The sequence below is a fragment of the Dryobates pubescens genome, chromosome 3 (assembly GCF_014839835.1).
Source record: "Dryobates pubescens isolate bDryPub1 chromosome 3, bDryPub1.pri, whole genome shotgun sequence".
NCBI lineage: Eukaryota > Metazoa > Chordata > Aves > Piciformes > Picidae > Dryobates > Dryobates pubescens.
In genome coordinates, this window is record NC_071614.1 from 6,653,336 (window position 1) to 6,667,885 (window position 14,550).

Sequence of the window (14,550 nt, forward strand, 5' to 3'; positions counted from 1 at the left end):
CCTGCCTGCCTGTCCGCCTGTCCTCGTACCCTTCTCACAAGCACCTCTGCAATCACTACATAATGCTGACAACCCCCGGCAGAGATCTTTTCTTTTCCTGGTAAGTCGATCAAACATTACAGAAAACAAAAGGAAATGACAGCTATTTTGCAAAAGTGCCAGAAACTTCTGGGTCAACAGCTATGCAGAGGCTTCTTCAAGAAGAGAGAATCATAGGATCATTGAATTGTTTTACTTGGAAAAGACCTTTCATATGATCAAGCCCAACCGTCAACCCAACACCACCATGACCACTAAACCGTGTGCCAGAGTGCCACGTCCTCACTCTTTTTGAGCACCTCCAGGAATGGTGACTCTACCACCTCCTTTCACACCCTATTCCAGTGCTTGTCCACTCTTTCAGTAAAGAATATTTATCCTAATACCTATCCTAAAGCTCCCCTGATGCAACTTGAAGCCATTTCCTCTCATCCTATCACTTGTGACTTGGCAGCTGAGGCCAACACCCACCTCACTATGAACTCCTTTCAGATAGCTGTAGAAAGGGGATGCATAACCCAGCTCACAGCACCAGGATGGAAAGCTGGGCCAGAAAGGAAACGGTGCACACGCCAAAGAGAGGGGCTGTTGCAAAATGCAGGCTGGAGATTAGACCAGATGTAGGATCTGAAATCCGTGCCCTAGAGAAGAAACAGCACGTAACGCTTAACAACATCAAATGGTCACGACCCAGGTTGGAAACCTCTTCTGAAGGAACAGCATCTCTACTAATCCAATTCCCACTATGAGCACACCAGGGCAGTGGTTCAAGGATGACTCTGAGGGAAGGCTGCCATTTCCTGACTCACCATCCCCACTTCCTGGATCCCAGCCTTTCAAGTCCTCATCCCATTACCAGCTCCTGAAGTGAACCCTCTTATCGTGTGAAGTGGGATGAAGTCACAGGCCCCCACAGTCTGTGTCTATACATACTCTGTCTCCTCCAGGTTTTTGTCTGGAAATTTGTTGCTCATGCTGTTCATATTAACATTTTTCTCACAGAGATCCAAGTAAAATTATTCATTAAATGAATCAGGTTTGCCAGAATCTGCGTGGATGGTGAGAGCTGATTAAATTATCTTCTACCTGTGGATGCTGTAAAAAGGCTTCCTATTAGGTTTTACTCATAAAAAAAAGAAGTTGAAAATTCACCTGACAGTGCTCTGCTTGTCCAAAATGCAAGTAGAATGAACACCAAAGTATTTAGTAAAAAACCCCTCCCATTGACAATGAGCAGATCTGAGATAGGGATGTCACTCCCAAGTGATTAAAAAACTATTCCTCACTAGTGTGCTTTATTTGCCTCCTTAAAACAAAACAAAACAAATCCAAAAGAAACCTAAACCTGAACATACAGCGAAATGTCTCACAGTGAGAGGTCACAATCTTTTTGTTATAATCTTAACCAATTAGCTCTGTCTCTTTTACTCTCTTCGGACAAACCCAATTAACAGCTTCAAGCAGCAGTTAGCAAAATGCTAGCTTTAGTCTTCAAATAAATAAATCACCAGGAAAAACTGCACATAGCCCCCTGATCTGCTGTGTTTAGTTTTGCAAGAGACCTTTCACACAGCTCTACTCAAGTTCTCTCAAGTGTGCAAACCTTAATGAAAGAGGTGAAATTCACTTTAGGTGACATCTCACCCCGGGTGGGGCTGTGAGCTTGCCCTGGGTAGCCTTAGGAGGTGTGTTCTGAGCCCACTCAGTCAGGACCTGTGAAGTAATTAGCAAGGAAATGGGCAGCAAAGGCAGCCACTTTGACCATGCCTGCAGTGCCAGACAATGGAAATCTGGTTTAAAAGTAAAAGCTCAAAGCTTGGCACAAGTCAGAAAAACTACTTTGTAACAAGAAAACACAAGGAGAGATCAAAAGTGGTGCATATTCTATGCCAGTATCCAGGCTCTTGAAGTAAAGCAAGCAAAAGTTCCTGAATTTCTGCAAATGAAAGGATTCTCATGCAAAGCAATGAGGAAGAGGCAATCAGGAGCAAGGATGAAGAAATAATGGCCAAAAAAAAAAAAAAAACAAACTATAAAAGTAAGAAAAGAAAGTAGAAATATGAGGGGGGTAAAAAATAACACACTGAAATTCATCGTGGAAAAATATTGTTAACACAACTGCATTGCAACTAAAACACAACTAATAGGAACTAAAAAGATGTTGCATGAGAGAGAAACAGCAAATGCTCACATTATTAAAGAGAAAGTGGCCACAAATTAACTGTGAACTGATGGGGCATTAAGGCATCTGGCCTGCAGCACCCAACCATACTCTTAGCTCCCTGGTCCATGCACCTGTCTTAACAATATCCCAACTCCATGCCATGGGAAACCTTAGCAAGTACCAAACCTACGCAATAGTTTGGTCTCACAGGAAGCGCAGGCACAGAGGCCAAAAGGGCCCTACAGGTGCAGCCAGAGGTATGCTTCGTCTTGAGGTGCTCTCTAAACTCTTCTTCTGGCTCTCACTACTTAAGTCAGCCCACTGGAGATATTCCTAGTGGTGCTTGCAGCCTTATTTTCCATCCCACACACTGGAAGCACCCCATTTTCAACATATGCTGTGGATCTCTCTTTTCTTTGGCCTTCCAACTCTGTTGCCACCAACAGGCAAACAATTCTTTCTGGCTGAGGGAAGCAACAAAGCAAAGCAGGGACTAATAGATAGGAAATGAGAGTCTGTGGCTGAGAAGGGTTCCATGTTGGGCAGACATGAAGGACAACAGCAAACAAATACAAAATCAATGAACCCATACCAGAGAAATTACCAAGCAGTACATGAGAAACAAGACACAGAGGTACAAAGTTCTGCTTGTCCTAAGCCAGAGAGGCTGTTGACAAGTAAGTTTATCATTCCGTGTCCCGCCAACCTCCTATTACAGCATCCAGCAACCATCAGCCCACCCAAGTCCTACTGTCAAAAGAGCTATATGTTCTCACTGACAAACATAAAGAGTTGTGGAAAAATATGTACAAACCCCAAAGCCTCACACACAGCACCTTGCAGGCTTTTGGCTGTTATAAAACCACCCTGAGTAATTTCCAAAATCATGGCCAGACCCTAATGAATAATTTCTCCAAACAATGTTGTGGATGTTTCTGCGAACATGTTGAGAGTGTAATTTTAATTTCTTTGCTTGGAGTTACTCTGTGCTAATCAGCATTATGTTCCTTTCAAGAGACAGCAGAGAACAATGTGGCTGCACTCAGTCAGGGGGCATCTTCTGGAAGGAGGAGGAAGTTGTGCTTTTCCAAGAGCAGTTGAGCAACTTTTCGGGGAAAAAAAAAAAAATCTCTGGAGTGCAGAGCAAGTCAGAGTGGAGAAATGCACAAGAAGGAGGAGCCTGCAGCATAAGTAGAGACAGAGGAGCTCTGAGAGAGGCAGAGAAGACGTACACAAGCAAGGGCCCAAGCTGATGCAAATACTTCTCCCAGGACACTGAAAGGGGACGGTGAAGTCTTCCTCACAGTGCAGGAAGCCACTGAAAAATGTTGCCTGAGAAAAAGACCAAAACATAAGGACACATTGAGTCATGGGGGAGAAGGCAGAAATGGGTGAAATGCTTCTCACTTCCATTGTCTCCAAGTTTCTTCTTCTTATAAAATTAATTTTTCTAGCTTAGCCTCTAATGAATTCATGTTGGGTTTGGCAGTAGATATACTAAAATTTGATTGATACTGAGAAGATCAGCATGGCACCTGCACAAATCAGTTTGGGTGTGGTGGGAAGGCTCCACAATACAGGAAGCCCACTGGTGGGCCACCAGACTGGTCAGGGAGCTGGAGCGTGGGCATATGAGGAAAGGCTTAGAGAGAGAAATCCATTCAACTTTGAGCAGAGGAGGCTCAGAGGAGACCTGACTGCCGGAACAGATTATCTGACCTCAGGGTATAGAGAAAACAGAGCCAGATTCTTCTTGTAGGTGCACAGTAATAGGCAATGGGCACAAGCTGGAGCATGAGAAATTCTAGTTAAATATCAGAACAATATTTTACCATGAAGGTGGTCAAATACTGGAACAAAGGATGAGAGCTCTCTGTCTTTGGAGGTGTCGAGGGCTTGACCGGGCATGTCTCTGATCAGGGAGCTGGACTAGATGACATCAGGAGGACCCTTCCAATCTAAATTCTTCTGTGATTCTGTGAAACTAAGCTTTCTAGGTTCAAAAAGGTGATGTTTTCAGATGTTCTTCACCTGGAAGACAAGGTGCAAGAAAGATCTCTGTCAGAGATTCAACCCATCCAGGCAGGACGTTGAGTCTTTGCACATAATCTATGATCTCAAGAGAAGCAAGATTTGTCCATTTAATGAGATACTGCATGTTACTCAAGCATTTCATTGCTTTGGCCCCTCAGAAGTGTGCTAGACATTGATTACCATCACATAGTGTAAGTTTTTCTGCTTGGTTTGGTACCTCAAGCAAGCAGCAGTAACTCTTCATGTGTTTGAACTCTGATGCTGGCATTCCCACGCCACACCATGTTAGACATTCAGACAACTCTGCTGATCACATATTTCCTCTTACTTTAATAGGCCTTTCAGGAATGAACAAGCATTCCCTTGTATACTATTATGGTTCCCATCTCTTGATGGTCACACTTAATTAGCCACTAGTTTAGCAGAGAGCTGGTTACACTTCATTTCATTAAGTGATTTCATGATCACCAGAGGTACACTGACAGCTCTGTTAGTGAAGCTATGTGAAAAGGGGCAGCAGAGACAACAGTAACATTTTGCAGCACTTCCCTATCACTGATTTTCCAGGGGCTACTCTTGCAGAATTGCATTTCCATTCCTGTTTAGCTTTTTGGCTCAAGGCTATCTCTGCCTTGATGTCAGATAGTCTATATCCAATTACTAGGAGCTTTGGCAACGGTCATCCCTGCATCCTTCCAGTCATCATTTTTATATATAGCAGGTACTAAGGATTTATTCATCTGTTTTCCCTCCTTCAGGCTTTTCTGCTCATGGTCAGCAAATAAATGTGATTAAAGGGCAATGCTGCATTTAAAAATGTAAGCAAGAATCAGTTGGAAAACAAGAAAATGTTAAAAGGTTCTACAGCATGATAAACCAGTTAAAAACACCAGGTAATTAACTCTGAAGTATGTTAAGTATCTCCTGACAGGAAAAGCACCACCAATGTTACACTCATTATCATAAGCACACAGACATTACAGGATACCTATAAAACCATACATTAAAGCTGCCCACCACAAAAACCTTCTCACAACAGTTTCTGCTCATTCACAGGGATATCCAGTGCACAGGTGGTTTAAATTTTCTAATGTGAAAGCATTTTTCTTCTAATTGAAGGGGGTGGGGGGGAAGGGTAGCATGGCTGTAGTTCAAACTTGAATCTAAAGTTCAGTTTGAATGTGTTTTGGGGCTGCATTTCAGTTTAAGAGAGCAAGAAGCGTTAGGAAAGTGCCATCAATAAAGGAGGGTGAGCACAGCACAAACCAAAAATAATGCAGATTAGTTTTGGTGTTGCTTTTTGTTGTTGTTGTTTTGCTGTGTTGTTTTGCTTTGTCACAGGGATTTCTGTTCAGGAAGTGTGACAGTTCATACACAAACTGTATTTCCTATTAAAATAGTATCTTTGTTCTAACTCCCTAGTCTTTAGTGGAAATTATATCAAGAAATAGCAGAACATTTGCCACTATAAGCAGGCTTCTTGTACCAAGTGATAGGACTACTTATTGCTGCCATTCCTTAGAGACCTGGTTCATATAAGGATCACAGGAAGCATGTATTAATGGAAAGCTTCCTACAAATGTCCTCTTTTTTTTTTCACTCTCCTATGTGTATTATACTATTGTGGCTTGTGGTGAGATGGATTCATAGATTGGGTTAGGTTGGAAGGGACTTTAAAGAGCATCTAGTTCCAATCCCCTGCCATGGGCAGGGACAGCTTCCACTAGCCCAGGTCACTCAAGACCTCATTCAGCCTGGCCTTCAGGGAGGAGGAATCCATAATCTTTCTAGGCAACCTGTTCCAGTGTCTCACCACCCTCACTGTAAAGAATTTCTTTCTAATCTCCAGTCTAAATCTGCCCTCCTCAAGCTTAAATCCATTCCCTCTCATCCTATCATTCCAAGCCATTGTGAAAACTCCCTTCCCAGCTTTCTTGTAGGCCCTCTTCAGGTACTGGAAGGCTGCTCTTTGTTTCCATGGTTCAGAATATAAGGGAATTTGGGGTTGTGTGTCATAACACATATATTACAACAAATACTCATCCAGCAATGGAACTAGATGATAATAATGCACGGGAAAATGTAGCTACTCAGCTCACAACACATTTATGGGAAGTTCCACATAAATCACATCAACTTTTCCTTAGAAATTACACTTGCTCCTGACACACTGCTTTGTACAAATCACCTGCACAAAATACTGTTGTAGCTTATATTCCTATAACATCCTTCCTGTGTACTTTTCATGGCAACTATGGTGGATCCTTATCACTGTTCCAACTTTAAAGGCAGAGTAAATGACATGCACTGCATTTAAGTGACCTGTTCAAAGTTGTGTAATGAGTTACAGATATCCTGGCTGTCTCCAGCTCTACTGCTCGGCAAAGTACACCCTTACTATAGTTTGCACTGAGTCATTTAGCCACAGATGCTGTAAGCAAAAAGAAATTGCATTACTCAGGTCTTAGAAGGATGATACTTTGTGTACTCAGTAAATCAAGGAAAAGGAAATCAGAAATGGGCTTTGAACCAAAACTGCGAATTCATGGCAAGGTTGCTCAGATTTGGTTAGCAAGAGAAGAGAAGGCTCTCGCTGCCTTAAGGGGAAATCTCTAGGCATTTCTAGATGAGATCTCTTCTTCTGGCAGCACACAAACCCTAATTCCTTCAAGAAAAACTCTGCATTTTTCAGGTAGGTGAGGCATGGACCAAAAGTGCCAATGACCTGACTACTGTCCTGGTGAATAACAGATTACTAACTGCAACAGGATCTGAATAAACATCCACCTCCAGGTCTTTTGGGTGGATGATGTGCAAATCCATTTCTCACCCTACAGATGACATATTTTAACTGTTTGAATAGCTTTCCTTATGCACCTTCATGAGTTCCTGGGCTGCCAGGAATCTGCACTGACCAGCCACTTAAGTTTTAAAGTGTTGTGTGTTCTCTGTGGTGCTACAAAAGCAACGTTACTGATACTAAAGACAAGATCCAGCAGGGGAAACAGGAGAAAATGCAACAAATCTTTGACTCAAAAGCTTCATGTTTCAAATACCAGCAACTCACTGCCAGGAATTTTGGCAAGTTTTTCAAACCAGTAAATTATTACTAGTTTTCTTTGCTGTCCATTACAACAGCATTAATAGCAGTGGATTCCTTCATACATGCTTGGTTTTAATATCTAAATCTGTGGGAATCCCTCTGGTATTTAACAGAGCAAAGTGAAACACCCATTATAAAGTCATAGAAGGAAATCTAAAAGTATCTTTATCCAAAAAAAAGAGAGAGAAAAAATATATTCACATTAAATTATTAACAATACTTTCCCAAGTTTTAAACATTGCATGACCCCAGAATCATGAAGAATTATTTCATTTGTGTGCAGCTGGTGAATGCTACACAAAAACTGCCCCCACAATTTATCATGTTGCTTCCTCATCATTAAGGATTTACCTCATACCTCACTGCACATGATGTTAACTAAAAATGTTCCTGTATCAAGTAGAAGGAGAGAAAGAGAGCCCATACGAGGAGCTGCTGAAATTGACATAAATGCAGGCAACAGAACAGCATGTCAGGTCTCTTTTATTGAGATCAAAGTGTGATGGGAATTTGGCAGGGGGCCTACAGTCAATACCTTTCTCTTACATGCAGGTCTCCTTTTCAATTCTAATACACATGAGACAGCAAGAAAGGCTAATCCCTTGCTCCTTTCACTTGTCCACCTCTCTCTAGACAGGTTTTCCTCTCAGGTAAACATACATTTTTCAATAGGAAAATGTTGATATGGGAACATTCTCCTTGTTAACAGGCATCTGCTCAGAGGTTGAAGACTGAGTCCTCACTGAAAGGCTTTGACCACATAACTGCTGCTAAGGGTTATGACATTTTCTTCATTGTGAAGTATAGGCACAGTGTGACAAAAGCATCCTTGATATCCATCCTTCACGTCCAATTTTATGTATAGAATCAATAAGGCTGGAAAAGGCCTCAAAGATCATCAAGTCCAACCTGTCAGCCAACACCTCATGACTACTTAACCATGGCTTCAAGTGCCATGTCCAAACCCTATGTACATATGTCAGAAACACAAAAATTCTTACTATGTCTTACAAGCATTTAAATGAGTGAATTTTGCAATCACCAACCTTTTGAAAAGGCATAGCTCTGGGCTACAATCCCACATGTCCAGGTGCAACAGCATTTAAGCATCACTTCTCCAGAAGGGATCAAATAGAAAAGCTCTGATTATTTTTTCCTGAAGAAACACATGGGCTCAAAAGAAGTGACAAAGCCTAAGGACATATCTGTGGCTACCCACGGGCATCAGGGCTCTGTGGTGCCAGCTGGGTCCTGAGCCTCAACTCCAGTGTGAAAGGCGTCAGGTTCTTCCTGGTGATCACCCCAACCGCTCGGTTCAGTGGTTCATCAACAGTGAGGTGGCACAGACCCAGGGTGCAAAAGATGACATAGGTGCATTACCGTGAGAAATGAGCTTGGACTGACATTGCAGACTTGTTTATGTATGGCTCTTGTAAGGCAAGGAGAGAAGGCACAGGGAGAACACAAAAGCTTGAGTGCACCCCTGACACAGGGGTGAGAAGGAAAAGCAGAGGAAGGAGGCCATGCCGAGAGAGGTAACAGGCTTGAGGGACAGCAGCCAGTATGAACATTAGTTCTCTCCTGTTCCCCATCACCAATTACACCTAAAACATCAGGAAATACCATAGTAAAAGAACACTTTCTTTTTTGGTAAACCATCAGGTTCACTCTAAATAAACTATTATGACTGGAATGTACCCAAATCTCACAGGCTTAGAAAAGCAAAGTTGAGCTCCATTGATATGGTCTGGGTTTTTAGTTGGAAATAGTCGGTGACCCCAATATTTAAGTCCTAAGATTTTTTTTATAGCTGCTCTCTCATTACACAACCATTTATGACATCCTGTAATATTTTGCAGTAAATGCTTATAAAAGTCAATCCACATAGAAACATAAACTGTGAGGAAGAGGACAGAGAAAACAATCATACTACTCTGAGAAGAAGAGAGACTGCAAGCGCTAAACTCCCATCACTGACAACTAGGAGGGCTACAACTCTTTCTGCATGGGAACAGAACTAAAGACCATTTTATTGTTAGGCAGGCTGGTCTTTACAGCTTGTATTGGTGTTCACTAAGCTTTTACTTTTCACATCATGGAATCATAGAATCAATAAGGTTGGAAGAGACCTCAAAGATCATCAAGTCCAACCTGTCACCCAACACCTCATGACTACTAAACCATGGCACCAAGTGCCACATCCAATCCCCTCTTGAACACCTCCAGGGATGGTGTCCATCTTATGACTCAGCCAGATCTGACAAAGGTGTATTATGCTTCCCAAGTGTACAGCTCCCCAGAGGAAAAATGAAACAAAGAAATGACCATAGAATCACAGAATCATTTTGGCTGGAAAAGACTTTTCAGATCATAGAGTCCAATTGTTATCTAACTACCAATTCTGGTGCTAAACCATGTCCCTCCACACCACATCTTTGCTTCAGATGATAAATTGATATCTATGATATGATAAAGTAGTACAAATAAGTCCACAATGTAGAAAGACACATCTTCTCTCCCTTTTTCATTTACAGGTCTGACAAAACATTCAATGACATATAGAAGAAAAAAAAAAAATCAAAGGCATAACTGTTTCCTCTTTCTGTATCACATGCAATTTTGCTGTGGAACTCACTGCCACAGGAAGTCATTACACCTAAGAATTTCATAGTGGATGTTTCTGTGGATATCAGGAATGGATCTTTCACAAGTGATAACAACAAATTGCTGGAAGGGATGAGTGTGAAACCTAAATGAGTGCTGTACGGCCCCCCTGACCTAGGTCTCAGTTGAGCTGTCATGTTCATGCCACATGTTCTGTCTCCATCTCAGTTTCCCCATCTCTTAAAAGGTAACTCATAAACCAGTTTAGATACTGAATATTGGAAGCATTGTGGGTTTATAACTTTTCCCTCCTTCTAGCTATTCTCAAAGCAAGGAGTTCAGACTAGCTAGATCTCAAACTCATCGTCTTTACAGATGAGTAAACAAGAGCAGATATTGTATCTTTTTAAATAAAACCCATCTGAGTTTGGTTCTCTGGCCACAATTTCCCAATGTGTGTCCCCTCACACCTCAGTTTCAATGCTGTAGACAGGAAATTCACTGAGGTGAAAACTACACTTATTTTGTTTACAACATATTTGTTTTAGGCCTTGTTCAGTACACCAAACAGATTATTGCTTTTAGGCCCAGTGTTTTAATACTGAGTTTAGGAAACAAGTGTGGCAAGGTCATAGTAGGGATGGGGGGGAAGGGAAGGGGAAAGAAATACAGCTTTATTTATAGGTTGATGTATAGGCACTGTACAGTAATGGAACCTAAAATCTCCAAAGTGTTGCTTTATATTTGCTTTATGGGACTATAGGAGCCAAATAATGACATTTAAATGATCTATTCCATTAACATTGTATCATTTTGTCAATCTGGAATGTATTTTAATCAAAAGCCCCCTTGAAAATGGTCTCCTTTGTTGTATTTTCTTTTTTGGCTCATTTTATCAACATCTGTTATGTTTATACAAAATGAATTAAAACTTGGGAATGCTGTTTGTACTCAGCTACTTTTGTTGAGAATGTAAGGTCCCAGGATTGGCAGTGTTTATGTAAATCAGTGCGGCTGACACAGCCATCATAAACAAATGAGGAAATATAACAAACACATTGTTCATGGAGGAAATGTTTGTTTTTAGAGTTGGCTTCAGTCTTACCAGATTGATGAAGAGTTGCTGATACTGGGGATCTGTAGTGTAGCGATTCAGCAGCCTGGTCAGGCGTGACACAGTGGGCAGCTTCTCCTCTGTTATCTGGAAGAGGCAAGAATCTATTTCTCTTTCCTTCTTCAAGGTTCAAAGCTTTCTAGTTGGATGCTTAAGAAGTCTTCTAGCAGAGCTACAATGGCAGATCTTGTCCAAACTTTAGAACTCCTTTTGCCAGTAAGGCTTAAATTAGCAATTTAAAACAAAACTCTTCACTTACAAAGAGATTATTTTTTTTCCCCGTTAGCATAACTGTATCTGTTAAGACAATGTCAGTTAAATTGGCTTAGGGGTGAGGTCTTTCATGCTGTGAAAATTCACAGGGTAAGTGGTAATTACTTGATAGCACAGGGCAGAACAATCCAATAAAAGTGCTATTAACCATCAGCTGAGCTCCAGCCCTCTTCCACAGAAGCACCTATTTGTATCCTGGCATCTCCTCCCATACATAATTGCCCTGCTGCTTCCAATACTGTTTTGCCAGATGGATTCCCATGTGTAGACCAAGCTTCAGTAATGTATCTGATGACTTTCCAGTTGTGCCTGTATGAATTGCTCAAAACTACATTACCAGTCTTGCCTTGCTAACACACGATTTTCTTCTACCACACTTAATGTTTACTACCCCTAAAAACCCTTTAGTCATCTGTCAAAGGGAAGAATGCTATATGCTTCTCAAGCTTGACAGCTTGTATAAACACTCGTCATTCAGAGAGGTGCTAACCATACAGAATTCAATATTATAATCATTCTGCTATCCATAGAGAGGTTGAGATTGGAACAGTCTAAGCAAGGAAGTTGTTTGCCAGCAATCTTGCAAAATTTCCAGACTGGCTTTATAGTTTATGACAGCTGTCCCTGGAAGGTCTTTGGTCATCCTTTAACTTAAATTGTACCTGACCATCCTTTTAGCTCCATCACATAAGTTACATCATTTCTTTGTTGATGGAAAGTCCATCCTAAATCAGCCAATACACAGGCTGATTAAATAAGGAAAGAACTGAGAGATAAGAGGTTACCTTCTCACAGGTGAGAGGAGAGGAGGAAGAAGATTCATCATTTGTCTCTGGTTCAAAGATGTTCTCATTCTCCAGCAGCATGCAGAGCTCTAGCCTGGGGTTAGAGAAGTAGACTACATTCATTATAAGGTGGCACTGTGAGGAACAGCGAGTTGAACTCAATGATCCTTTTGGGTCATTTCCAACTTGAGAAGTTCTGTGATTCTAGGGTTTTAGTGGGTTCAGCACATGCTTCACCTTCCTAAATTTCAAAAGCATCATCACACAAGTGTTTTCTGGTTTAGGATTGGCTAATTAGATGTTAGAAAAAAGTTCTATACAGAAAGAGTGATTGCACATTGGAATGGGCTGCCTGGGGAGGTGGTGGAGTCGCCATCACTGGAGGTTTTTAGGAGGAGACTTGACGGGGTGCTTGGTGACGTGGGTTAGTTGTTTGGGCTGTGTTGGATTGGTTGATGGGTTGGACGCGATGATCTTGAAGGTCTCTTCCAACCTGGTTTATTCTATGTATTCTATGTATTCTATAAATTAGATTAATGAACATCACCTAATCCTACATGTTCTTCTTAACTTGTATCAACCTGCATGGCAGAACCAGTTCATGTACTGTCTAGTTTGCATCTAAAAAGACATTATCAATACCAAGCAAATACAATTACCTGAATATAAATGGATAGGCTTTTCTTCTTTCCCACATCCTTCTTAAGTAGCATCTACATTAAAACACAAGATCTGCAAAAAGTTCATGTCACATTTTAAATCATCCATGAAACTTGCTCTCAAGGCCTACACTTGGAGTTCAATAAGACATTTAATAGTCTTAGTCATGTGAAAATGCATACCTTTATCAATTATTATATCATTTCAAACCTTTCTTTAGTGTTCTCCCCTTCTGCACTACACATATAAAGCCCTGGCTAGGAATACATTTTAAATGATGGTTCATATCTTAGTGTTTCATTGCTCCCCACACACTCACTACCCCACCCCCAATATCCACCTCCAGACTTTTAATTTATATTTAGAAAACAAACACCTTGGGTGACAACCACAAAGATTTTTGTCTTGCAACATCCTTAGCATTGTGTGAGTCCTGGACTGTGATTACAGCTGGGAGCATCTACAGTAGTACAAAGATGTGCAACACACTGCTGAATGATGTGTTTGAAGGACCCAGAGGAGAGCAGACACACAATCTTCATTAGGGCATCAAAGCAGTACAAATTAGGTACAAAGTGGCTTCTGTGACTGGAACACCAAGTATGAGCTGGGAACATTTCAAATAAATATTTCTGTATCCAAAAATACTGGTTTGCTCAACCCAGACCTTGTGACAGGAATTGACTAGTTTTAACACAGTATCTCCTGGGAAAGATTAAGTCTGCTTCAAGGCAGGATTAGCACTCTGCAGCAGAGGACTTACACCATGATGGCACATCTGCCAGATCCAAAAGTTGGTGGTTTGTGCCCTCCCTAGGGACAGGATATGGAAGAACTAGGTTCAAGCCCTTTCTCCACGCTCTCCTTCACAGCAAGCACATTAGTGGCTACGTATAGCGCGTCTGAATGTCTCCCGTTGGAGGGATTCCATGCTGGATAAACAGGGATCTGAACAACCAGATCCCCCTGGTTCCTGCTGGCTGCCCTGACCAGCAGGCTATTTGCCATTTCATTATTTTCTTTCCAAACAGTCTGCTCTTCCCTGTTGTATACTTCTTTGTCCTGAATTGGATGAAGCTGGGTCAAAACTGTAAAGAATAGGGGGAAGCAAAAAAAAAAGTAAACTAATTATGAAAAACCATTGAAAAGGTAACATTTAACTAGTTTCCCATGTAGTATATTAAAATGGAGTTTCACATGTTTGGGGTCTTTTATGTAATTCTCCAACTTAAAACCAAGATACTTTGGGAGCATCTAGTTCTGCATTTCAGTTCAAATCTGAACACACATCTGAAGGAAATGTCCACCTCCCATGAGCTGACTGCCACTGCAGAGCAGTTCCTTTTCTCCTGAAATAGTCACCTGTTTCACTCTGTAGATCCAGTCTTGAAATCCAGAATTTGTTCATGCAGATGTGGCTTTAGGTCTCTCATCTGAGGTTCTCAATGGCATCTCTAAATAAGATGCCTGAGGCTGGGATATAAGCATCATCCTTCTACAGGTGAAGGCCTGAGTGTGAATATAACTTGTGGAAAAATATCAGTGCTGAAGAAAATCAGTGGAAAATCTTGCAATAAATACTAGGAGCCTTTAACCTGCCCCCTCCTTACCAGCACATTCCATTCACAGGACAAACAAGGAATTCAGTCTCTTTCACAAGTACTGAATCTTTGTATCTCTCAATTTAATTTCTGACTGCCTTTGGTAATATGAAATCTCTTTCACATTACTAAGGAGAGCACAGCACTGCAGCAGATCTGACTGCCAAGGACTC

General features: G+C 41.3%; 1 protein-coding gene across 1 annotated transcript in view; it reads right to left on the reverse strand.

Moving 5' to 3' along the window:
- Window positions 1–8,551: 8,551 nt before the first annotated feature.
- Window positions 8,552–14,550, reverse strand: part of LOC128899905 (chloride channel protein A-like) — a 78,032-nt gene continuing 72,033 nt past the window's right edge. Inside the window, 3 exon segments of the mRNA XM_054180135.1 lie at window positions 8,552–8,767; window positions 11,050–11,145; window positions 12,117–12,210. Of these exon segments, the coding sequence (XP_054036110.1) occupies window positions 8,552–8,767; window positions 11,050–11,145; window positions 12,117–12,210 (406 nt within the window).